At 42.2% G+C, this 26,806-nt stretch overlaps 1 protein-coding gene across 4 annotated transcripts in view; it reads left to right on the top strand.

Moving 5' to 3' along the window:
* prcp (prolylcarboxypeptidase (angiotensinase C)) overlaps positions 1–26,806 on the top strand; it is a 91,844-nt gene that overhangs the window by 11,076 nt on the left and 53,962 nt on the right. Inside the window, exons 5-9 of one of the 4 annotated variants that reach the window (XM_078403124.1) lie at positions 873–1,030; positions 1,991–2,160; positions 2,424–2,585; positions 3,035–3,222; positions 5,225–5,945. In XM_078403124.1, the coding sequence (XP_078259250.1) occupies positions 873–1,030; positions 1,991–2,160; positions 2,424–2,585; positions 3,035–3,222; positions 5,225–5,456 (910 nt within the window). In that variant the 3' untranslated portion in view covers positions 5,457–5,945. Of the gene's footprint in view, positions 1–872; positions 1,031–1,987; positions 2,161–2,423; positions 2,586–3,034; positions 3,223–4,942; positions 5,189–5,224; positions 5,946–26,806 lie in introns of those variants that run through there. The other 3 variants (XM_078403123.1, XM_078403125.1, XM_078403126.1) reach the window with 3 other exon arrangements.

Genomic DNA, 26,806 nt, shown 5'->3' with positions numbered 1-26,806 from the left:
ATCTGAGTTTGGTCCGGATGTGGGGGATAGGAGATTGGCAGCAGCAGAGCGGAGTGTGCAGGTGGGAGTGTGCCTGTGGAGGAGGTCGGTCAGGTAGGATGGGGCCAGGTTATGGAGGGCTTTGTAGGTTATGAGGAGGATTTTGTACTGGATTCTCTGGGGGATGGGGAGCCAGTGGAGTTTATAAAGGACGGGGGTGATATGGTCACGGATCGGGGTGTGGGTGAGTAGACGGGCAGCGGAGTTTTGAATGTATTGAAGTTTACTGATGATTTTTGAGGGTGCGCCATAGAGGAGGCTGTTGCAGTAGTCCAGACGGGAGGTGATGAAGGCGTGGATGAGGGTTTCTGCAGCTGTGGAGGAGAGGGATGGACGGAGACGGGCAATGTTTTTGAGGTGGAAGAAGGCTGTCTTTGTGATGTGTTTGATGTGTTTGTCGAAGGAGAGGGCTTGATCAAAGATGATTCCAAGATTCCGGATGTGAGGTGAGGTGGATACCGGGAGACCATCAATGTTGAGGATGAAGTTTTGGGTGGATTTGGTGAGCGTTTTTGGACCAATGATGATGATTTCAGATTTGTTGCAATTGAGTTTGAGGAAAGTATATGGAGAGTAGGGCAGGAATCTAAGCACACAGCCTTTTTATTTGCTGTGAGGGAAATGATCAAATTAATTGTTGGCATGCTATTGCTACACTCTGGAGTTCTAGACCCTTCTGTTTCTAACCATGCTGGAAACATTTTTATAACATTGTCATTGGCCAAGATCTTTGTTAAAGTAGTGAGCAATTTTCATGTTGTAACATTAAAACGGAATAAAAATGATCAATGTTTCCACAAATAAGTTCTAACCTATATGTGTACATACCCTAGAGCCCTTGCTGCTTCTGCTCCACTCTGGCTGTTTGAAAATTTGACCCCATGTGAAGCTTTCTCTAATATTGTAACCAATGACTTTTTGAAGAGTGGGAAAAGCTGTGCTGAAAGCATCAGACGTTCGTGGGATGCAATAAATAACCTGTCATCCAAAGGTAATAAAACCTTGTCTGGAATGGAAAACTATTTTTGTTTATTACTTTTCACTTTTAATCCCAATTTCCTCCCCGCTCTCGCATTTACATGGTTCATTGATGACACAGGTTTCCCTTTCTCTCTGTCACCATCTCAGAATACAGACTAGCCACTAACATTTACAAGCATATGACTCCAGCAGTTACCCCGACTAAACATCCTCTCAACCTGCCTCTTGTGATGATGACATTCCTTCTTTCCCCAGTTTATTTGGCTCCATCTCATTTATTCTAATGATGAGGCCATCTACTGTGGTATCTCATAAATATCCTCCTTCCTGAAACGTGGCTCCCTCTCCCTGGGTGGAGCTCCGAACCACATATACGATACGATAAAACTTTATTTATCCCAGGAGGGAAATCTCTATTCTTTACATTTTTGCTCTCTTCCTCCTCTCCCCAAGACAGAACAAGGGTATAATTCTCTTGGTATTCGCCTTCCATCCCACCAACTGGTTTATTTTATGATGCTTTTCACTCTTTTACATCTTTTCCATAAAATGTCCCCCTAATGATCAATACTCGTACTCCTCATCATTTCATCTGTCTTAACCAATCTCCATTTTTTTGGTCTGTCATTGCACTACTCATCCCAGATCTGTTCTGAAAACTAAATTTTGCACTTCCCCAGTTCTGAGGAATGTTTACTGACCGAAAAGTTAATTGGTATAATTTTCCACAGAAACTGCTTGTCTGGCTGAATTTTTCAGCATTTTCTGTTTTTTGTTTCAGATTCCAGCATCTGCAGTTTTATTTGTTTTTCTTCCGCCTAGATTTGCATGGGTTTTGCTCAGCATTGTTAAGCTATCACTCGTTTAGAATTTTAAAGCAGTTTCAATACGATTTATAAGCTGTAACTATGGATATCTATCAATATATATATAACATTAAATATTTAATTGTTTTTGTTTCTTTTAGCAGAAGACTTGCAATTTCTTTCTAGTGTTTTTCATCTCTGTTCACCATTGCAAGCATCTGATGTAGCAATAATCTTCAAATCGTGGCTGGTTAACACTTGGGTTAATCTCGCTATGATGGACTATCCTTATGAAGCCAACTTTTTACAGCCACTTCCTGCCTGGCCTGTTAAGGTAATTGATGTAAACCATATTTATGGAGAAAGGTTCCAGTACTCTATTAGTTGAAGGAAACCTTGCACGTTAAAAACAGAGGATTCCATTTATACACTACTACATTTATGGCGAAGTAAAGTGCTGGCTTAAAGGAGCTGAAGGAAGCAATTTTTAAAGTTTGCCTATTTATCCATGAATAATGCAAATCTTATCAATCTGCAAACAATACCTTTTTAAATGTACTTTGGACAAGTTGATAATCCATTTAATTTATTTTTTAGGTTGTTTGCAAGTTTCTTAAAGACCCGTCACTACCAGCAAAGTCATTGCTCCAAAATATCTATCAGGCTGTAAATGTATATTATAACTACACTGGCAAAGTAGCGTGCTTGAATATATCCGAGTCTTCAATTAATCTCGATGATCAAGGCTGGTATTACCAGGTAAATGCTATTATGTGTAGAGCAGTTTTGTGTGATGTTTGTGTAAATGTCCTCATTTTCTTACCTGTTTTTTAATCTTTATTATTATTAAAGAAGCATATTTTGTAGCTGTAAAATGTTCAAATTAGCCTCTAAAAATGCAGTAGACCTCATTTGAACAACACGCTAACAAGCCTGATTAGCCTGACTTCCTTGTCAGGTCTCTCTCCCCCCCCCCCCCATATGAATAATTAAGTGGAAGTTCACCATAGGTTACCTGTAATTCTCAGTTCATGGTATTGCAAGGACCCATGAACTTTTTTAGTTTTTCTGCCAGATTAACATTGTCCAATGGGAATTATTTTATTTTTCAGGAAGTTTTCAATAGCATTCATAGTGACATTTTTGAATGTACATTTTAAGAAAGTAATTTTTGGCCACTGACATTGTTGCTTGCTTTTTGTTGTTAGACTTGCACAGAAATGGTGATGCCTTCATGTACAAATGGTGTGAATGATATGTTTGAACCAATGACATGGGATTTCCAAGTGTTTTCTGACAACTGCAAAAGGGACTGGGGATTGCGCCCAAGGCCCCACTGGATGACGACGGTTTATGGCGGGAAAAGTATCAGTTCACACAGCAATATTATTTTCAGGTGAGTTTTGTGTACCAGTGATTGAACCAGTGACTTTAGAGAAAAATTAAACGTTTCCAGTGAGAATAAAGCATTTGGGATGAAAGGGGAAACTACTACTGATTGTACTAAAACCCATTTGGTGAGGGTGTTGCATGGGATTACCTTGCAGATGTGGTGGGTGTTTAATCTGTGTTGGTTGGGCCGGGGAATAAAACTTTTTAATGTCTAAAGTTTGGTTGAATAGGCTGCAGAGACATTTGAGTACAGGAGTAAAAAGGTCCTTCTGCAGTTGTACAGGGCCGTGGTGAGGCCACATCTGGAGTATTGTGTGCAGTTTTGATCTAATTTGAAGAAGGACATCCTTGCTATTGAGGGAGTGCAGCGTAGGTTCACAAGGATAATCCCTGGAATGGCGGGACTGTCATATGAGGAAAGATTGGAAAGACTGGGCTTGTATTCACTGGAATTTAGAGGGATGAGAGGGGATCTTACGGAAACATATAAAATTATAAAAGGACTGGACAAGTTAGATGCAGGAAAAATGTTTCCAATGTTGGGGGAGTCCAGAACCAGGGGCCACAGTCTGGGGAGGCCATTTAAAACTAAGATGAGAAAAAACGTTTTCACCCAGAGAGTTGTGGATTTCTCTGCCACAGAAGGCAGCGGAGGCCTTCACTGGATGAATTGAAAAGAGTTAGATAGAGCTCTTGGGGCTAGCGGAATCAAGGGCTATGGGGAGAAGGCAGGCACTGGTTACTGATTGTGGATGATCAGCCATGATCACAATGAATGGCCTCCTCCTGCACCTATTTTCTATGTTTCTAAGCTTGCTCTCATACAATGCAATCTTTCAGAATTTGACAATCTTGTATTTCTCAAATGGAGCACTTACAATTCGGTTAAGATGCCTGACTAAGTGTTGTTTGGTAACATTTGTTTTGGGTATAGTTCAGAATTTTAATTTCTTTTCTAGAATATAAATAACACAAAATGAATAATAAATATCTATAGTTTGGAAACCCAGTTTTCTATATTTGATATTCTTAAAGATGAGGAGAAACTCTTGAGGGCTGGACAAAGCAAGCAGCCCATGGCAGATAATTAATTTTTATCCTAGAAGCAATCTTCCACCCTCTGCTTATGAAGCCAATTTTCAGCTATCTCTCCTTGGATCCCAATGCGATCTAACCTTCCAAAGCAGCCTACCATGCAGAACCTTTGCCAGAATGCTTTGTTGAAGTCCATGTATACAACATCTACAGCTCTGCTCTCATCAACCTTTTTGGTCACGTCTTCAAAAAATCCAATCAGATTTGTGAGGCAAAACTAAGCTGACTCTCCCTATTCAGCCCTTGTCCTTCAAAATGCATGACTTTTTATCAGAACTTGAAAATTATTGAGGTGTTACAAGTTTTTACGAAAGATGCAGAGAAAATAGGAGTTGTGGATAGTTGGGGGGAAATGGAGGAGAGTTTTGTGGAAGGCAAAAGTAATTTGGATGAAAAACAAAATGATGGTGCATGGCCATGTTAACATTTCAGAGCTAATGAATGTGAGTGGACTGTTTAGCAGTAGGTTTCTTCAGTCTAATGGCTAAAGCCACTATAAAACAGCCTGTTTGTTTATAATTGTTAAATGAATCACTATTTCTGATTTGCCTTAATTTTGAATCAACATTTTTATGCAGTACCTACTGGTAGTATTTGATTATGTGAATATTTTTGGTTCTTATCAGCAGGCTGATTAATTAATGGAAAATTCACCAGACAATTTTTTTTTAGTTATATTATATTGGATACTTCTCTCCAGGACACAGCAAAAAGATTGCAAATAAAAACTATTCATTAAACTTGGACATCAAAACTCAGACTACAGAATTGAGCTATAATATTTACTGTGAGCTCGGTAAAATTATGAATGAAAGCAGTTCAAAATAAAGCCATAAACTTTTTTAATCCTAAGAGAAGCATAGTTTACAAATTAATTTTGGATGTATTTGAGCTGTGTGTCTTTTCGACAGCAATGGTGGTTTGGATCCTTGGTCCAGTGGAGGAGTGACCAAATCAATCTCTGACACCTTGGTTGCTATTTTTATTCCTGACGGAGCTCATCATTTGGATCTGCGTTCCAGTAATAAACACGACCCTCCCTCTGTTCAAAAGGCACGAGCTCTGGAAGTTCAGTATTTCAAAAAGTGGATTAAAGCAGCAAAAACTGAATCGGGTGATATGTACAATTCTTCTAATCACTAAACTATGTAAACTTGGGTAAACAGTTCCCAGATTTTACCGATTTCTCAACTTTATTTTGTATGGTTCCTTTCCGCAGTTTACAACATTAACAAATGTTCTGATGTGGCCTTAGAAGAAAATTTTATATTTTGTATTTGAGACTGGGTGGGTGATGAGTCATTTTATCCAAAAACCAAAAGAAGTATGTATCTTGTGTTTTACCTAAATCAGGCATTGTTAATCTGTTACATTTATGTACTATACCCAGTAACTTTGTTTACATTATTTTGTATTAATTTACTACTTTGTGGTTTGCTGGTCAGATCTTCCTGATTAAAATGTAGGTTGTATTTCACAAGATTTGTGAATATTTCCATTGTTTGATAACTGAAGCTGAAATAAAGCATATCCAAGGAATCAGATTTTGCCAATTTATGACCAAACAAAACACAAATCATTTTCTATTGGTCTCCTTTAATGTTCTACCCATGTCTTTTAATGCTACATTCATCCTGTTTTTTCTTGAATTACATTTGAGTTACTCCAGCTTTTTGTGTCTGTTTTCATTATTGGAGGAGTAAGTCCAATTTATGTGGAGTACACAGCATCACAACAACTTAGTCACTGCAATCCATTTACATTAGGCTACTCTGAGTTTTTTAAAAACTGTCGTTTGGAATAGCCCTACATTGCTCTTTGTATGTATATAAGCTCAATGATTCTGATTTCTTAATTCCTTTCGTCTACTGCAAGACGAGCCATCCTACACAGGCTGCTTATATTAAATGAGAACTTGGTGCTATATGTTATCCAGGGACACTAGGGTAAAACCTATCAATGAATGTTTTCTATTATTTCTGACTTCATAACACCTTAAAAATCCAATGCTCTATCCATATTATAATGGATGCGTACTATAGTAGTATATATCTTGCAGGAGTTGGTTTGAAGAATTTACTGAATTAACTACTCGTTTTTTTTATCGATACTCTGGATCTGTCTGAAATTTTTTTTTTTTTCGTGCCTATGGCTGTGCTTTTCTTACAAAGGGTGAAAAGAAAGACTCGTATCTTTATTGGCATAATTTGCTTAAAATTATTTTGCAACCTTTTCATGAAAGCATGACAAATTTGTGGCTTGGAAGAAGGTTATTCAACCCATCGTGTCTACATCTTTGTAAACAAGCTATTTACTTGCCTATTTCATCTTCCCCCAGTAGTCTGTAGTCCTGACGGTTATGGTTCTGCATGTTCACATACAACTACTTTGTTATCATGATTTTCCCCAGCCTATGAGATCCCTAGATTGGTGGACCGAAGGGTGTCTGCTGTATCTCAAATCTTACTGCCTTTTTGATGAAAAATATGACCTCATTTCCTTTCTAATCTTTCTACCAATTACTTTAGACCCCAACACTGAGGGAAGTACCCTTCCTATATGCTCTTTCCCAGTCTCTCATAATTTTATACACTTTAGTTATGAAACAGCCTTCCCTCCCCCCCCCCCCATTGTTCAAAAGAACCAGGGTATCTAATCTTTTCTCCTATCTGAAATTTTCCAATCCTAGCAACATCCTTACCTTTGCACTCTCTTCCACATCTTTCTTGCAGAATGTAGAATACCATTCAGTACTCAAATTATGGTCTAACTGGTGTTCTATCTCATGTTAGTTCTATTTAGTTCTGCTGTACGTTACAATTTTGAGACATTAACCATTCTTTACCATCCATGGAAGCGGCTCAATTCATCCAATTCCTACAGCAGTTTGTTTGCTATTCTATCCAGCTCTAATGCAACCTCCCTCCCCTTGTATTTTTCATGCCCCTGCTAATAAGAAAAAGCCTTTCTTGATTAATTGATTAACCAGATCTGCTACCTTTTAAGGTTCTATGGACATTCTGAGGTCATCTTGGTGTCCTCCCATTTATCATGTATGCTCTCCACCTCTGAACTGAATTAAAGCCCAGTCTCAAGGTTAAAATCCCTGATATATTTTTCTGTCCAGCTAGCCATATCCCTAGCTTCCTGGAGACCAGTTTTTATCTTTACTATCAGCATCTTGGCCCATTTTTGTATCATATGCAAACAAACTTGTGTCCCCTATGTTTAAGCCAAAATAAATATATACCACAAAAACCAAGGGAATGAATACCAAACCTTGTGGAATCCAACAACATGAGTCAACCATTGAGTCATTTGGAGTCTAAACTTGCCACTCTGGATTCCATTAGTGTTTTACTTTTTTGACCAGCCTGTCATGTGGCACCTGGTTGAAAATCTAGCTGAAATCCACATGGGATACATCAAACATATTGTCCTCCCTAAATCCCTTTAAAAAATATATATTTGTTAGTCTTAACTTTCCCTTCAAAGCCATAATGTTTATTACTCTGTGCACAAGGCTACCTAAGCACTAACAAATATCCCTTCTTACCAATGCTATAAATCATGATTTTGCTATTATTTATGTACTGCCACCTGTTAATTTTATATCTGAGCCAATAATGTAATCATTATATCTGAGCCAAAATGTCTATCTGTTCCAGATCTTTGCATTAAGCTGCTGAGCATGTTTGGCATCCAAACAACATCTAGGAGGCAGAGAGCAGGATTGACTCGTGTGATGTTTTTTTCCAGACATGCGAATTAAACATACTTGTTATCCCTGAGATTTAATCTGTTAAATTTGTAGAAAGTGGACTCCACCTATATTCAAAGCACATGAGTAATGTATTTTAAAATAGGTGTATCTTTCCTGATAGCTTTACTTGCTCTTCCAGATCAGTACTGAGTCAGTGCAGCGGTTAGATGTTGAATTAAAACAAGATCTGGTCTACTCTCACAATTGGAAGTAAAGGATTCAATTACATAATTTTGAGGAAGACTGATTACCTTGTGCTGCCAAATACTTATTTCCTCGCAACATCAGATAAAATGATTTTCCTGTTATTTTTACGCATCTGTGACTGCTCTTAAAAGTTATTTAAAGAGCTGTAAAGTATCTTGGGATATCCTTAAAGGGATGTGAAAGTCGTTAAGAATTAAGTGTGCTTTAATTTTTTCAAAATAAATTGAAGAGGTAGACTTCCTATTGTACTTGGCCTTGGCTTACTTGTATTCATGCACAGTATTATCTGACGATTGGATGGCATGCAAAGCAAAGCTTTGGTCTGTGACAATAATAAACCTAACCTAATCCAGAACTGACTCAATTTCAAAAATGGACTGCAGGGTGGTGCAGCGGTAGAGTTGCTGCCTGAAAGCAAAAGGAACCGTGGTTCAAGCCTGACCTCGAGTGTTGTCTGTTTGGTTGTAAGGAGTTTGTAAGTTCTCCCTCTGACCTTGTGGATTTTCCCCAGGAGGTCAGGTTTCCTCCCACACTCCAAAGACGTACGGGTTTACAGGTTAATTGGCTTCGGTAAAGCTTGTAAATTCCCCTTGTATGTAGGATAGTGCTAGAGTACAGGGATCGCTGGTCCAGGGGGCCAAAGAGCCTGTTTCCATGCTGTATCTGAACTAAACTAACCAGAATGCAGACAAGCCACCTGGATGTACTTGCTCCTGAGAGGACATCGTGCAGTCAATGAGATCCCACAGGAAGAATATTTTGCTGTTCTGGGAGGAATATGACTTTCAGTTAGATGAGATAGAGAAAGAATGGTCAGCATTCTTTCTCTTTGCACAGTCAATGCCACAACAATAACAAATGTCACAATGGAATTGTTCTTTTAAAAAGTGAAATTGAGTCATGAAATCTAGTCGACTCAACTGGTCAGGAAAACTGACCAAATATAATATGCTGATAGAGTGCCACAGTTAAAAATCAGCAACAGATGTGCTGCAGAAACTTCAATGTTTTCTCCTTGAGAAGCTGACACTGCTTCCCTTTGTATCTCTAACCAGATTTAGAGTTCATTGGAACGGTAGCTTTCGGCTGATGGTTATCAGAATGAATTGAAGTGGTCTGAAATCCACCCACCACTTGCTGATTCTCAGGCAAACCACTAGGTGGCATGTTGCAGCTCAGCTTCAAAATCTCATTAAAAAGCTTGAAGTGAGAGTGATTTAAGCTGCTGGTTATGTTTCTAAACTTCCCATATTGGAAAAGCCCAAATCATTTTATCAACATTCAAACATAAATTAATGGCAAATGGATAAAATGAGAATTAAATGCACTTTCAGTCTTATTTTGTAATTGAGATGTATTCATATTTTACTGTGTAGGAAGGAACTGCAGATGCTGGTTTACACCGAAGATGGACACAAAAAGCTAGAGTAACTCAGCTGGTCAGGCAGCATCTCTGGAGAAAAGGAATAGGGGACGTTTTTGGTTGAGGCCCTTCTTCAGACTGAGGCTGTCCTTTCTCCAGAGAAGCTGTCTGACCCGCTGAGTTACTCCAGCTTTTGGTGTCTATATTCATGTATTACTGTTTGCTTTCTGATATATTTTTAATTTAGTCCTTATATTCTCTTCACACTTTGGCATTTTTTTAATCGGTAAATAATTTAATCCATATTTAATCTAATAAGTGAAGGGTAAGCAAACAGACGTTCATTGGATTTGCCAGTTCAGTGAATTGCCACGGCAGAGCAGACATTGGAATACAGCTGTAATCATCTCACGCCAGGAGGGATCACTGCGCTGCTAAGAACTGTGTAGTTGTTCTATTAAAATTGCAAACTTACAGCTTTTAGATTTTTTGATCTGGAATAATCTCATTCAGTTTCAGTCTGTGACACCTTTATTGTATTCCAAGGGCTGGCATTTTACACTTTCTTCACTATCTCTATCTGTTCATCACTGTGAAAGCCACAATATTTTTCATAAAAGAACTGACAAAACCAAGTAGAAGAAAGTAACAACCATTGCTGGTTGAAAATAAAATTTAAAACAATTATAAAGATTTGCAAATTACCAATATTCCACATTTCCTTAGATCTAAAATTTATTTGGTCCATCAAGGGAATGCCAGGTCTCAGAGAAAATCCATTCCCCACTCTAATTCCCTAATAACCTATTCTTCCCACATTCCCATTAACTCTCTACAGATTCTAGCACTTACCTATTCACTTAGGGCTATTTACAGTGACCAATTAACCTATCACGTATACAGTGCATTCAGAAAGTATTCAGACCCCTTCACTTTTCCCACATTTTGTTATGTTACAACCTTAATTTAAAATGGATTCAATTCATTTTTTATCATCAATCTACACACAATACCCCAGAATGAAGAAGCGAAAACTGGTGTTTAGAAATTTTTGCAAAGTAATTAAAAAGAAATAACTAAAATATCCCATTTACATAAGTATTCAGACCCTTTACTATGGCACTCAAAATTGAGCTTATGTTCATCCTGTTTTCATTGATTATCCTTGAGATGCGTTTACAACTTGATTGGAGTCTACCAGTGGTAAATTAAATTGATTGGACATGATTTGGAAAGGCACACACCTGTCTATATAAGGTCCCACAATTGACAGTGCATGTCAGAGCAAAAACCAAGCCATGAAGACAAGAATTATCCATAGATCTCCAAGACAGGATTGTGTCGAGACACACATCTGGGGAAGGGTACAGAACAATTTCTGTAGCATTGCAGGTCCGGAAGAGCACAGTGGCCTCCGTCATTCTTAAATGGAAGAACTTTGGAACCACCAGGACTCTTCATAGAGCTGGCAGCCCGGCCAAATTGAGCAATCGGGGGAGAACGATGGTCACTCTCTGACAGCTCCAGTATTCCTCTGTGAAGATGGGAGAACCTTCCAGAAGGACAATTATATCTGCAGCAATCCACCAATCAGGTCTTTATGGTAGAGTGGCCAGACGGAAGCCGCTCCTCAGTAAAAGGCACATGACAGCCCGGTTGGAGTTTGCCAAAAGGCACCTAAACAAGATTCTCTGGTCTGATTGAACTCTTTGGCTTGAATGCCTAGCATCACGTCTGGTGGAAACCAGGCACCACTCTTCACCTGGCCAATACCATACCTACGGTGAAGCATGGTGGTGGCAGCATCATGCTGTGGGGATGTTTTTCAGCGACAGGAACTGGGAGACTCGTCAGGATTGAGGGAAAGATGAAAGGAGCAAAGTACAGAGAGATCCTTGATGAAAACCTGCTCCAGTGTTCTGGGGCGGAGGTTCACCTTCTAACAGGACAACGACCCTAAGCACACAGCCAAGACATCGCAGGAGTGGCTTCATGACAAGTCTGTGGATGTCCTTGAGTGGCCCAGCCAGAGCCCGGACTTGAACCCGATCGAACATCTCTGGAAGGACCTGAAAATAGCTGTGCATCGACACTCCCCATCCAACCTGACAGAGCTTGAGAGGATTTGCAGAGAAGAATGGGAGAAATTACCCAAATACAGGTGTGCCAAGCTTGTAGCATCATGCACAATAAGACTTGAGGCTGTAATCGCTGCCAAAGGTGCCTCAACAAAGTACTGAGTAAAGGGTCTGCATACTTATGTAAATGTGATATTTCAGTTATTTCTTTTTAATTACTTTGCAAAAATTTCTAAACACCTGTTTTCATTTTTTTATTATGGGGTATTGTGTGTAGATTGATGATTAAAAAATAATAATTTAATCAATTTTAAAATAAGGCTGCAACGTAACAAAATGTGGAAAAGTTGAAGGGGTCTGAATACTTTTTGAATGCACTGTATTTATGATGTGGAAGAAACTCATCCAATCACAGGGAGAACATACAAATTTCACAAAGACATCAGAGGTCAGGATTGAACCTGGGTCAATGGCAGTGTGAGGCAGCAGCTCTAAATGCTGAACCACTGAAAATGAAAATGCCCATTGAAAATGAAAATCTGTAAATTTAAATGAAATTTATAGAAAATGCTGGAAACACTTAGCACGTCAGGCAGTATCTTTGGGAAGGGGAACAGAGTTTGTGTTTCAGGTTGGAGAAGCATTTATCAGAATGAGAGGATAAGTGTTTACAGAAGCTAATTAATCTACCGACCCACATGCATTTGGGATGTGGAAGGAAACCAAAGCACATGGAAATAAACCCACGTGGTCACAGGGAGACCAAAGGCCTTTCCTCACAACTGAATGCTGTGTGTTTCCTACATTTTCCATTTTTATTTCACATTTCCAGCAGTGCAGATTTTAAAAATTATTGATTTTCATTTATGTACTATTGTTGTCAAAATGAAATGCAACTAGCGGGACTGCAAGAACTATTGCATCAAACTCATGATCTAGATCAATAATCTTTCATAGGTTTATTACCTTGTGGAAAGCAGTAACAACACAGCCTCACCATCAACTGGCAGAAATAAACATAAAATACATAAAATTATGATCTATTCTGCTGTGATTGATAAAAAATTAGATTGTTACAGTGCTTTGAAACAAAAAACTCAGTTTTTCAAAATCTTTGTGCAATGCTGCCACAGTATATTGAATAAAACTCCTTTCATCCCTGCAATATTTGCTGATGTTCTACTGCTCTCGTTGCTGCAGTATATAAACCAATACTAAGATTGAAGTTAGTGAGGATTGCTGTGGTAGTGTAAATATATATATTTATAGATGTGCACAGCAGTGCCATGTAATGGCCTCTGAGAGTTAGTAGGAATATTTTTATCGAGTGGTTCTGATATCTGAAAAGTCAATTACATCTATTAGAAATTGAATATAATTTAATTGTAAAAATACTAATTAAAATATGTGATTGGCATCCAATTGTAGTTGTGAGTAGGAAGGACAATTATACATTCTGTAATTGTAGATGATATGCAGTTTTACATTTGAGCAGCTCTGCGTTGTGCGTGCGTACTTTAATTCAGTTGCATGGTGTGTGCTGTTCTGCATTCTACTCAATTACACCTTCCCTTGTACATCTTTCGTTGCTTCATTTCACCATTGGTGGCCATGCGTTCAGTTATCGAAGCTTCATTTTCTTTAATTCCCTGCTTAAATCCCCCTGTTCCTCCATCTCATTCTGTTCCCTTGACACCCACCTTAAACCCCAGTTCCTTTACTAAGCTTTCAGTCTAACACTCTAACATCTTCTGCCACTGCACCCGTCTTTTTCTGATTATGTGTTTGTGAACTATCACATATTTGAGAGTTAATTGTGAATTTATAATGAGTGTTAGTTTTGCAATCACTAGCAAGCAACAATCAAATTATAAATCAAAACCAGCATATGAAGATAATTAAATTTTATACAGATTACTTGAAAAAATCATGTCAAGTGTCTCCTGCTTGACCACTCCATATATTTGTGTACTCTGTAAAATGATATCTAATTCACAGATCATATGTTCTTGTTAAGGTCCTTGTGGTGTTGAGGCCCTTTTACTCAACTTGTTATCTATTTGACTTAATTGAAGGCAGGAGATTCTTTGTTATAAAACCTTTAACTCATGGTTGCTCAGGGTTTTTTTAGATATATTTGGTTGTTAGGGAGAATATAGTACTATTTCTAATTGTTCCTGGCAAATGTTAAAATATTAACATATTATAAGAATAACAGATAAGAAAAAAAAAATTCCAGGATAGAAATATTATCTATTCAAGCAACAGTGACTATTCACACATGAATTAAAATGGAGCTTGTTATTAAAAGGATAATCAAATATGATAACAAAATACTTTTGTAATGTCTCCATAAAACAATACTGATTTTTAATTTATCCGGAATAATTAGTTTTTTTATTGAGATAACTGCAAGAATAGTAACCATTCAAAGCAAAAATAAACGCAATCCTTGACACATTATATTTGAAAGTTTTTTCACAATTGTGAGTACATACAGTTCAGAAAAGACCAATTAAAGTTTAATCCAGCTTCTTAAGATCTTGGTTTCATTGGTAAGATGCGGCCTTTGAAGCCTAAGCATTGCAACTCTATATTTTAATGGAGAGAATGGCACCTTGCTAAAGCCAACAAATATATTAATCCACATTACTGTTTCTTTGTTAAATGTGCAATGCAGTTTGTGCAAACATGCATGAATAGTAAATGTGATTTTCTAAGACAATTACTTCATTGTAATTGCCTTGTAAAACCCTGAGTAATATAAATGTAACTTTACATCAGAGATTATCAAGTGGTCAGTAGGGACCTATACTTATTAAACTGCGCAAGATTCAGAATTACCCGCAAAAACTGCAAATATACATGGAAATGTAAAAAAAATTGTACAAACTAAATAAATGCATTTTTTATCCTACTATGTGATTAAAGTTAGTAATGTCAGCAATTAAAATGGTTTATTTGCTATATTAGTTTGCTAAGTTCAAACTTGTGAATATAGCAATGTGACCTACTCTGCTTAAAATACTGATTTTCATTTTATATTTTTGGTCTAGGTCACCTCTATGGGTGGTTTAAGCAGTTTAAACACTGGCTAAAAGAGGCTTCTTTAATGACAAAACTAATGTGATTATCTTAGTGACTATGAGAGGGCTATTGAGGGCTTAGAGGAGAGAAATCTGTTGGCAGAACTGAATGTATCTGCTTAATCCCTTCTCTAATGTGGGTGGAAGATGCTCCAAGGAGCAATTGCTGTTTTATGGTGTAAATCACTAGTCTCTGGAGGCAGGGAATATTTGCAGCTTTAGTCACCCATTGGCCTTTTTCTTCAAAACAGTACAAAAGCTCGGGAGAGAGTCTTTGAGGCCCAGAATTTTCCCAATAAAATACCACTTGGTATATTGCCAAGGCCTGGCAGTTCTTTTGATTGTTTAGTGCATAAACAGAATATTTAATTTTATTATGCAAAATTGCATCTTTGCTATTACAGATCGCCAGTAAATCGTCTTTGATTCATTTTAAGTAGGTGCTTGTGAAATAAATAGTTATATTAATTGGAAACAAAGACGAAGGACGTGTTTTTAACATTCTTCAGCCTTAGTCCATCTTTACTGAAATATTTTAAAACGAATGAGTGAAATTACATTTTTCAAGCTCATTTTCTCAATTAAATTCTCAGGTTTCAAGTTGAGTAGTTAATATGAAGTGTGGAACTGACTGTCTCAAAACCAATTATACAAGTAAATATCACCACTCTCAAGAAATTTTGTTACTTTAGTTCTCAATGTTATGTAGGTTAATAATTTTATCAGATATCTGGAACAATATCTATCCCAATTACACTGAAAATATCTGCAAGATTTGTAACTAACATTTATTACATTTTGTCATATATAATTTTGCTGTTTTAAGCGGTACCATTTTACATACTGCTCTGTGTTGTTGCAACATTATTCAGTATGGTAAGTTCCAGTATCTGTTTGTTTTATTGGGGCAAGTTGCTGCTTTACAGCCGTTTGGGTCATGGAAATTCAACGTTACAGAATTCACAAATCACTGCACAAAGATATGAGATAGAAAATTTAAATTTACTCTTAGAAAATTTATGTGAACAATCCCAGTTCCTCCAGTCCAAATCCCTCATCTCCAGAACCATTCTAGTATTTTTTTTCCTGCACCTTTTTGGGGCCTTCACATCCTTCCTAAAGCTTGGTGATCAGAGTTGTGGATTAACCATTATTTTTACAGAATGCCTGTTTTTAAAAATCAAACACTCATTCTCATACACATCTACTGTTTGCTGCCCACCAGGCACATTAGGCTATGTGCAAATTTGCACAAACCAGGACTACATGGCCACCCACTTGGCTGTGCTGAGAGGTTGTGATTCCAGAGGTTCCTGCAGTTTCGCTGTCTGTGGCTGCCTGTCCAGTGAAGTAATTTTCACCGTTGTTACCCACTGCATGGAAATTAAGACCTTGTGGCTGACTGCCTGTGCCATCAGCCACAGTTACTGCCAGCTAATACATCAGGGCAATTGCACACTCAAAATAGAGCACCCAAAGTCAGTAGGCATACTTCCCTAGCACTTGCAGGTTAAATTGGTGCATAAGAGGAGGTGTTGTTTAGTTTTGTTTAGAGATACAGCATGGAAACAGGCCCTTCAGCCCACCGGGTCCACGCCGACCTGCACATTAACACTCTCCTACACCCACTAGGGACAATTTTTACATTTACCAAGCCAATTAACCTACAAACCTGTACATCTTTGGAGTGGGAGGAAACCAAAGATCTTGGAGAAAACCCACGCAGGTCACGGGGAGAACGTACAAACTCCATATAGACCGCACCCGTAGTCAGGATCGAACCCGGGTCCCCTGCGCTGCATTCGCTGTAAGGCAGCAACTCTACCGCTGTGCCACTTGACAGCCCTGCCACACCTCTCTGCCACAGAAGTGGAATTCTCTGCCACAGAAGGCAGTGGAGGCCAATTCACTGGATATTTTCAAGAGAGAGTTAGATTAAGTTCAGGGCTAAAGGAATCAAGGGATGTGGGGGAAAAGCAGGAACGGGATGCTGATTTTAGATGATCAGCATGATCATATTGAATGGCAGTGCTGGCTCGAAGGACCGAATGGCCTACTCCGGCACCTATTTTTCTATGTTTCTATGTTTTTAGTAGGAACAAACTACAGAAGAACAGTTGCACTTCCTTGTCTGACCCCATAATGTGATATTACTGGTCACATCTGTCCAACTTCAGAGCTGGCAATGTGCCTGACCATGGTAGTCTTGGAACAATGGTTCCGTTACTATGCTGTGATATCCTTCCTTCCCAGCCAGGGATTACAAGGGACGTGAAGCGTCAGCTACCCATGTTTTCCAGAGATCTCTGCCTGAATTACTCCAGCATTTTGTGTTTTTCCATAGATTACAACAGTTGCACTGGAAAGATCAGGAGCTAAGTCAACACCAATTTCTAAACGTGAATTTTCCAAAAGAAATCTGAAAACATATTTTTTTGTTTTGTTAGAATATTCTTATTGGTTATAGGCAACCAGTTGAGATGTAATATTCAACTTTGGCGAACAGTACAAATTAGATTTTAAATGACATGCAAAGAATAAGATTCTCTTTTCATAAACCAGAATCCGCAGTATCCAAGATTCTCTTCATTTTACTCTCAACAGGCTGCAGTAAAACAATACTGATTGCTGCAGCATGACGGTTTATTTTTCAGTTCCTCTCTCCTGTAGTGATCTTCGAGTTTCCAAATTATGACAAACTTTGTGACCTGTGACTGTGTTTACTAGGAATTGCATTGTGGCAGCTTGGCATACTTAGTTCTGTCCTACACAAAAGATATTTACACCTCTTCAGTTTAAGCTAGATTCAAACAGATCCTGGGATGAAACGGATATCCATCAGATATTTAATGTTGCAATCATTGAAAGGCAGAAGACGGGTTCCAACCTGAAATGCCACCTATCCTTTTCCTCCAGAGATGTTGCCTAACCCACTGAGTTACTCCAGCATTTTGCGTCTTTCTTCAATGTACACATAGATCCTGATCCACTTAAATCTTTGAAGAAAAACAGACTTGTTGAGTTACTCCAACACTTTGTGTCTATCTTCGGTATAAGCCACATCTGCAGTTCTTTCTGCACAAAGGTTTATCACGTTGGACTGACCTAAGTAATGACACTGTAGCGACCATAGGGATTGGTCCTGAGAGTCGAACCCTCGGATTGGCCAGCAAGGTCACATGGTGGTGCGACCATAGGGATTGGTCCTGAGAGTCGAACCCGCTGATTGGCCAGCAAGGTCAGGTGGTGGTTTTGGGGCCCAAAAACCAGGCAGTGGGAAGAGAACTTCGATGTGAACAGTTTGAGTTAATGGTTGTCTGTAATCTCGTTTGTTATCCTTTGTAATTGAATATTGCTGCCGCAATAAACTTCTTTAACAAAGTACAAGCCTCCAGACTCGCCATATTGGTGACCCCGACGTGATCTAGCCGATCATCTACCATGGAGGGACAAGACGCCCCTTCTTTGGTTCTAACGCCCGGCGTACCGCAGCTAAACGCGGTCAGCGTTCATCTTCCTCCGTTTTGGGCGCATCAACCACAACTTTGGTTTGCCCATGCTGAGGCTCAGTTCCACCTGAGAAACATCTCGGTGGACGAGACAAAGTATTATTACCTGGTCAGCGCTCTACCGCCTGAGACGTCCGCGCGGGTGATGCAGTTCATCACCTCCCCTCCTGCAGACGGCAAGTACGAGGCGCTGAAGGTACTCTTGCTTCGAACCTTCGGATTCAGTAGGCATGATCGAGCTGAGAGGCTTATGCACCTGCCGGATCTCGGAGATTGGCTGCCGTCCGCCCTCATGGCCGAAATGTTGGCGCTGGCAGGTGAGCACAAGAATTGCCTCATGTTCGAGCAGGCATTCCGAGAGCAACTTCCAGAAGATGTTAGGCTTATGTTCACGGATTGTTCTTTTAAGGATCCCGTGGCATATATGCAGAGAAAGCCGATGCGCTCATGGCATCCAAATCGAAAAATTGGATCTACGTCCGAGATCGATTCACGGACACAGAATTCTTGGTCGACACGGGAGCCATAGTCAGCATCGTGCCGCCGACCGACCGACCTCGAAGCCCGATTGGGTAAGAGAGGGCCTACCCTCATCGCGGTTAACGATAGCCCCATCCGCACGTATGGTACGCGGGCAATGTCTCTGGCTTTCGGCACCCGCACGTACGAATGGTCGTTTATCGTCGCGGAAGTCGGTCAGGCGATCCTGGGCGCAGATTTCCTCTGGGCCTTTTCACTAGTTCCCGATGTCCGAGGTAAAGGCCTTCAACCCTCCGCTAGCAGTGATGAGCCCGCTGCTCCACCACCGGCCACCCCGCCCAACCCGACTGTCCAGGCCGTTGACGCGGCCTCCGACCCGTATGCTGCGGTCCTGGCTGAGTTTCCGGAGCTGCTCGTTCAGCGTTTCGACGCCCCTTCTGCCCGGCACGGCGTTGTCCATCACATTCCCACCGAGGGGCCCCCCGTTTTCGCTCGGGCCCGGAGGTTGCCGCCGGACAAACTGGTGGTGGCGCGTGCAGAATTCCAGAAGATGGAACATATGGGCATTGTCCGTCGGTCCGACAGCCTGTGGGCCTCTCCGTTGCATATGGTCTCCAAAGCATCTGGGGGGTGGAGACCATGTGGAGATTACCGACGCCTTAACGCCGTCACCACGGCAGACCGCTACCCCATACCGCACATCCAGGACTTCTCGTCTGGGCTGAAAGGTGCCATGGTATTCTCCAAAATTGATTTGGTGCGGGGCTACCACCAGATTCCTGTGCGTCCGGAAGACATCCCAAAGACTGCCACGATCACTCCGTTCGGGTTGTTCGAATGGTTGCGTATGCCTTTCGGTTTGAAGAATTCGGCACAGGTTTTCCAGCGGCTTATGGACCATGTTGGTCGGGATTTGTCTTTTGTTTTCATTTATTTGGATGATATCCTGGTCGCCAGTCGCTCGGAGCAGGAACACCTGGTCCATTTGCGGACCGTGTTCCGGCGGCTTCAAGACCACGGGCTCAACATCCACCCCTCCAAGTGTCAATTTGGCCTCCACTCTATTGATTTCTTAGGACACTGGATCACCTCTGCCGGCGCCACTCCATTGCCCGAAAGAGTGGAGGCTGTCCGTGCCTTCCCGCGACCCACCACAGTAAAGGGGTTGCAGGAGTTCGTGGGCATGGTGAATTTCTACCATAGGTTCGTACCGGCAGCGGCACGGGTCATGCGTCCGCTCTTCCAGTGTCTCGCATGCAAACCTGTCGAGTTGGAGTGGTCCGCGGCCGCTGAGACGGCCTTTGAGGCAGCTAAAGTGGGTCTGGCAGACGCCACCATGCTCATCCACCCAAGCGCCTCCGCCCCCACGGCCCTGACGGTCGATGCGTCGGACGTGGCGGTGGGAGGGGTTTTGGAACAGCAGGTAGATGGCAGTTGGCAGCCCTTGGCGTTTTTCAGCCGACAGCTTAATCCGGCTGAGCTGAAGTATAGCGCCTTTGACCGAGAGCTTCTGGCTCTCTATTTAGCTGTCCGCCACTTTAGGTATTTTCTAGAAGGCCGCCCATTTGTGGCCTTTACGGACCACAAACCATTGACTTTTGCTTTTTCGAAAGTGTCCGACCCATGATCGGCCCGCCAGCAGCGGCACCTGACTGCCATCTCAGAGTTTACTGCCGATGTCCGAAACGTCCCGGGTAAGCTTAATGCCATTGCTGATGCCCTGTCCCGGCCAGCCATTTCCCCAATTTCAGCTGTGGAATGCGAGGTGGATTTCCAGGAGCTTGCGGAGGCACAGCGCCTGGCAGACATTGCCTCAGCATACCAGTCCACCACTTCGAGGTTGAAGCTGGCCCAAGTGGCTTGCGGGCCTGCGGGTACAAAAGTCTGGTGTGATGTTTCCCTTCCCCGCCCTAGGCCGGTGGTGCCGGCCGCCCTTCAGCGCCGGGTGTTTGATGCCATTCATGGGCTGGCGCACCCGTCCATCTGCTCCACCTCTGCCTTAGTGGCCGCTAGGTTTGTGTGGCATGGCCTGCGGAAACAAGTAGCCGCTTGGGCCCGTTCCTGTGTTCCCTGCCAGACCGCTAAAGTTCACAGGCATGTCCAACCTCCGGTGCAGGAGTTTGCGGTCCCTGTGGTCCGTTTTTTTCATATTCACGTTGATTTAGTTGGGCCTTTACCTTCCTCCAGGGGCTACACACACCTACTCACGGTGGTTGACCGATTTACCCGTTGGCCGGAGGCCTTCCCGTTGTCCGACACCTCCGCCGCCTCTTGTGCCCGGGCCCTGGCCCTCCATTGGGTGGCCCGTTTCGGTGTTCCGTCCGTCATTACCACCGACCGGGAGTCCCAATTCACCTCTGCCCTTTGGGCTACGCTTGCGGAGCTGTACGGTTCCCGGTTGCAGCAGACCACGGCGTACCACCCACAGGCTAATGGGCTCGTGGAGAGGTTTCACAGGCGGCCCTCAGTGCGCGGCTGGACGGCCCTGACTGGGTAGACCAGCTCCCCTGGGTCCTTTTGGGCATCCGTACTGCTCCTAAGCACGATCTTGGAACTTCGTCCGCGGAACTGGTATATGGCTCGCCACTTAGAGTGCCCGGGGATTTCCTTCCGGAGTCCTCTGGTCAGCAGCCCTCGGTTCCGTCGGTTTTAGCATCCCTCCGGGCGCGAGTGGGTTCCCTGGCTCCGGTTCCTACTTCACGTCACGGGTGTTCCATGGTGCACGAACCGCCTGCCTTGAAGGACTGTGAATTTGTGTTTCTGCGTAGAGATGCCCATCGTTCCCCGTTGCAGAGGGTCTATGAAGGACCGTTCCGCGTGTTGCGTAAAGGTCACCTTCACCTTGGATGTTGGGGGAAGGAGTGAGCTCGTCTCTGTGTCCAGGCTCAAACCTGCACACTTGGATCAGGACCGCCCTGTCCTGGTCGGCCAACCGCCTCGGCGGGGCCGTCCTCCTGCAATTCCACCTGATCCGGGACCCCCTGCTCCTGTGGTTCCTGCAGCCCCTCTCCTTACTCGTTCTGGTCGCGAAATCCGGCTCACTGCTAGGTTCCGTACCTCGGGTTCTGGGGGGGATCATGTAGCGACCATAGGGATTGGTCCTGAGAGTCGAACCCTCGGATTGGCCAGCAAGGTCACATGGTGGTGCGACCATAGGGATTGGTCCTGAGAGTCGAACCCGTTGATTGGCCAGCAAGGTCAGGTGGTGGTTTTGGGGCCCAAAAACCTGGCAGTGGGAAGAGAACAGTTTGAGTTAATGGTTGTCTGTAATCTCGTTTGTTATCCTTTGTAATTGAATATTGCTGTCGCAATAAACTCCTTTAACAAAGTACAAGCCTCCAGACTCGCCGTAACACACAGTTTTGGCGCAACTCAGCGGGTCAGGCAGCATCCCTCGAGAACATACCTCGAGAGGTGATGGTTTGGGTCTGGATCCTTCTTCAGGCGGATTGTAGTGGAGTGGGAGGAGGGGGGGTGGAGGGGAGAGAAATCTGGAAGGAAGATGTGGGGAGGGCAAAGCCTAGCAAATGATAATTGGATAGAGGTGAGGGGGGCGGGGGGGGGGGGGGGGGGGGGGGGCAGGTTGCTTGATTAGCACATCGTTGGACAAAGGCCAGATATTTAAAGACAACAAGTGTGAGATAAGAAGATACAGATAGAAGAGGTGCAAACTATGAAGCCAGAGGAAGGAATATCGTTGGAAGGGGATGAGGAGAGGGGGAAGGGGAGAAATCGGTACAGATCCAGGTGGGGCACATGGAAGAGAGGGACCCTAGTCTCAGTCTGTTCCACACTCACATATTGGTCTGATGGGCAACCCAATCCACGCTTGCACGCTAGTCCTCTTATCCCAGGCCCCTAGAATGACTCTCGGACAACCTGACCTAGGTCACAAAAGGACACAAAGTGCTGGGGTAATTCAGCAGGTCACGTAGCAACTCTGGAGAACATGGATAGGTGACTTTTTGGGCCGAGATCTTTTAGTAGACTGATTATGGGGGAGTTGCGGGGCGGAGGGGGGTTCAGTGGGGGAATGGAGAAAAAACCTGGAAAGGGGGAGATAGGCACAAAATGCTGGAGTAACTCAGTGGGTCAAGTAGCATCTCTGGAGAGAAGGAATGAGTGACGTTTCGGGTCGAGGCCCTTCTTCAGACTGAGGGGGAGACGAAAGGGGGAGAGGCAGAATACAGCATGGTGGATATTAGGTTGAGGGTAGTTTATGACAGGCAGATGGTTGGAACAAAGGCCAAGGATAAGAACCGAAGGAATGAGACTGGTTTGAACAGTTGCAGATTGTGAATCCAGGGGGGAGGAAAGTAGCAGGAGGGGGAGGGGAGGGTGTGTGGAAGGTTAGAAATAGGTGAAAGTCTCGGTAGGGCACAGGGGATGGAAGGGAGTGAGAGAGGTGTGGGGGAGAAAAGGGGGGGGGGGTTATTTCTGCTGATCTAGGACACGGTGGTATCAGGCTGTGTCTGTCCACCCTATAAAATTATCTGTCCTGAGTACCCAGATTGTTTGTGGTGCTGGTGTGGTTTCTTCATCGGCGTTCATTGAATATGACACACAGCTCTGGTAGGCAAGCGCTGGCCATGTCTCTTAGGGAGGTTACCTGTCCTTTTACCCGGAACTTTACAGATTCTGGAACCTAGTCTTCTGCAGTCAGTGTACTGGTTCTGAAAGTGGCTGTCAAGGTGATAGTACCTGGAGACAGACTGGGTAGTAGAGGACTGAGCCAGGATCATGATCGCTGTGAAGGTCAAGGGGACTCAAGAGCAGGTGTGATACTGACCAATTGGCCAGAATTGCTCAACAGGCTGTAAGGCCTGCAAATTCTCCTTCTCGCAGTCCCACATCATTTGAGCTTTCTTTCAAAACTGCTCCCTGTGCTATTTGAGGCTGAGCAGAGGGACCTCCTGTAAAGGACCATTTGTCCACCTCCTCGTCCTCACCTGTTGCCAGCACACAGCCTGACAGTCCATTTTGGCATCTGACAAGGAAGGAGGTCCCCAACAGGGATCTCACCATGTGGCAGTCCTCCCCATGTACATGTGGGGCCCATGACTACTACTAACAAGCACTACAATTGGCTAGCATGCAATAGCCCATCTACAGAGAATATTACCCAAACATGTCCTGCACAACAGGCTTTAATCAGGTTCGCACACTGCCAGACCATCTGAAATTTCTGATGCTTGGATGAGTCTGCATTTCATGTAAAAATTAGAATATTTGAAAGGTCTTCACCCTGTGTTTTAGCCACATGCAAGGCCAGCTCCCCTGATCTTGGGATCTTCTGAGGTGGGGGTTGAGGGCGGGAGGAGAAGGGTTGAGGGCTGGTGTGGGGATCTCCTTCCCAGTCTGCTTCTGTGTGGCCATGCATAGGTCCATGCATTGAGCCATCTTTGTCAGGGGAGTCCATCCAACGTCAGGTTAGGCCTGGACCTTCCTGCGGAGCACAGTGTCTGCTGGAACTCTGGACACCAGTCACGAATGTCATCCTGGACAAAAGGATTACATTTTAATTCAAGTTTTGTTTTCCTTTATTGCTTTAAAAACATTTTTTTTTAAAAATATGCAAAATAAAAATAATGTGTGGCTTTCAAAAACTGAAATGTTAATTCTGGTAATAATCAAGCACTGTCAGAAAACAGTGATCAGGTCCTTTCAGAAAACAAATCCTGTCCATAAACAGGTCCTGTCAGAAAGCACATACTGTCAGTAATCACTTTACGCTGCCTTGGCAAGGCCACCAGCAAAATCAAGGACCAGTCTCACCCCAGTCACTCCCTCTTCTCCCCACTCCCATTGGGAAAGTTTGAAAACGCATACCTCCAGATTCAGGGACAGTTTCTTCCCAGCTGTTATCAGGCAACTGAACAGTCCTCTCATCAGCGAGAGAGTTGTCCTGACCTCCCATCTACCTCATCTTTAATCAAACTTTATGTTGCACTAAATGTTGCACTCTTTATCCTTTATCTGTGTGCTGTGGACGGCTTGATCGTATTCATGTAGAATCTTTTCATTAACTGGATGGCATGCAAACAAAAGCTTTTCACTGGATCTCAGTACACGTGACAATAATAAAGTAAGCTGATCAGGTCCAGTCAGGAAACAGATCCTGCCAGCAATCAGGTCCCCTGTCAGAAAAGAGATTCTGTCTGTAAATTGTCCAATGCTTAGTATTACGATTCCAAATGTGCTCAACAGCAGCAACCATGTTTCCTTGAAGTATGGTTATTCCTTTCAGTTTGTCCATAACTATTGATCTAGCTCCAGTGTTGAAAGTGCCCTTATATCCATGTCAGCATCCTGGCCATCGTGGTTGAATGGTGGGATGAAACTGCTTATTGAAATATGCTTTAAAAAATGAAATGTAATTTTCAAAACTGGAAATAATATGTTGTTAGCAGCTGTGTGTGATGATGTGAGCCTGAGCAAAATGTGCACGATTGCAATGCTCTCTTGTCACATCAGTTTGATGAAAACCATGCATTGTTTTCTTTCCCTAAAAAAAGTGTTGACTTCAATGCCAAGAAATAAGGAATCCGATAGCTTTGGGCAAAAATAAATCACGCATTGAGCCTTTTGCTTGTATAAATAACATTCTGAGATAGACTTAGATTGTTTCAACTTGAATTTTTTACCTTGTTCATTACAATATTTGGCTGGATGCCTTTAGCTTTCAGCTCAGTCTTTTCTCGTGCCCAGCAGGCTGTCAACAAGAAGTCAAAAAGTCCGCGGGCTGGTCGACATTATTAAAGCTTGTGTGTAAGATCTCATGCTATTCAGCTTGATAGATTCACCAGCATTTGAATTATCATTAGTCAGAGAGGAATGCTGTGCGTTATCTGTCTTATTGTGTGTTATCTAGAATTGTGTGTTATCTGTCTAATTTTCCCAAAAAATACCCTGCACAGAGGCAACAGTAAATTGTTTTTACTGCTCATCTAAAATATTTAACCCTTTTGTTATAAATTACAGGTGCAGCATCTCCCTTTTATAACAATGGTGGAGCTGACCTTCTAGTTGGTAGCTGAGGTGAATCATCAAGTTTCCAATTGCCCTTGGTTAGCACAGTGCATCTGAAGGGAGAGTTTTAAAATCTACATGATCCCCCACCTCTTGTGAAAATCCTGATACTTAAAATGATTTAAAATAATGAAATTAAAGCATATGAAATAAAGAAAATAAGGTTAAAAAATTAAATGTGACTAATTCAGATGGAACAGAAATTCTTCTCTTTTCCAGAACATAATTTTCACACCCTACTGTAGGGATTATGATGACTTCATGAATACTGATCCATTGAATGCCAATTCACACAACACACACTTTCAGATATCTTGGCAGAGCCTCAGAGCTGGGAAGACTGCCATCACTGTGTTGCGATGAAGTATGTTTTCCCACTCTGATTATCCTCATACCACAATTTGCTTTTCTGTGTTTATTGATACATCATATCTATGGAAAAATACATAAGTTTATTTTTGACTGACTTGGTGCTTAAAGTTATTGAGCGTGTTTTTTTTTAATAAGAGCTGCTTCCCTTTTCATTTGCACAGCACTGCACAGAGAATTTTTATTATGGGCCAAAAGAAGAAAGCCTTTCAGCTTTTTGGTGATTGCAAAATCTGGAGCTCTTGGCTAATTTAGAAACTTGCGGGTTTTTGTTTCTTAATCTCCAGCTTTATGGAGACATTTATGTTGAATATCTGCTTATGTGGAGTGGAAACAGAAGATAATAAATAATCAGAGAAACATTCTCCTCGCATTGGCATGCTAATCACTGGGATTTGATTTATGTTTCTTATTCACAATTTCCATAAGTGGTGTTGAACAAATTGAATAGTTTAATTCCACATGAATAATGAAGCTGAATGTGGTTGAACAAATATGAATCTTGCCAAATTGAAAAATGGAGGAATCCTCTGAGGTAAGACTCTGCAGAAGACAATGCAACGATATTAATGAGAAATATATGTTCAAATCAAACCAATTTACACCAAT

This window comes from Rhinoraja longicauda, chromosome 7 (assembly GCF_053455715.1).
Source record: "Rhinoraja longicauda isolate Sanriku21f chromosome 7, sRhiLon1.1, whole genome shotgun sequence".
NCBI lineage: Eukaryota > Metazoa > Chordata > Chondrichthyes > Rajiformes > Arhynchobatidae > Rhinoraja > Rhinoraja longicauda.
The sequence above is the reverse complement of the archived record's forward strand: the minus strand, read 5'-3'. Positions and strand labels throughout refer to the sequence as shown.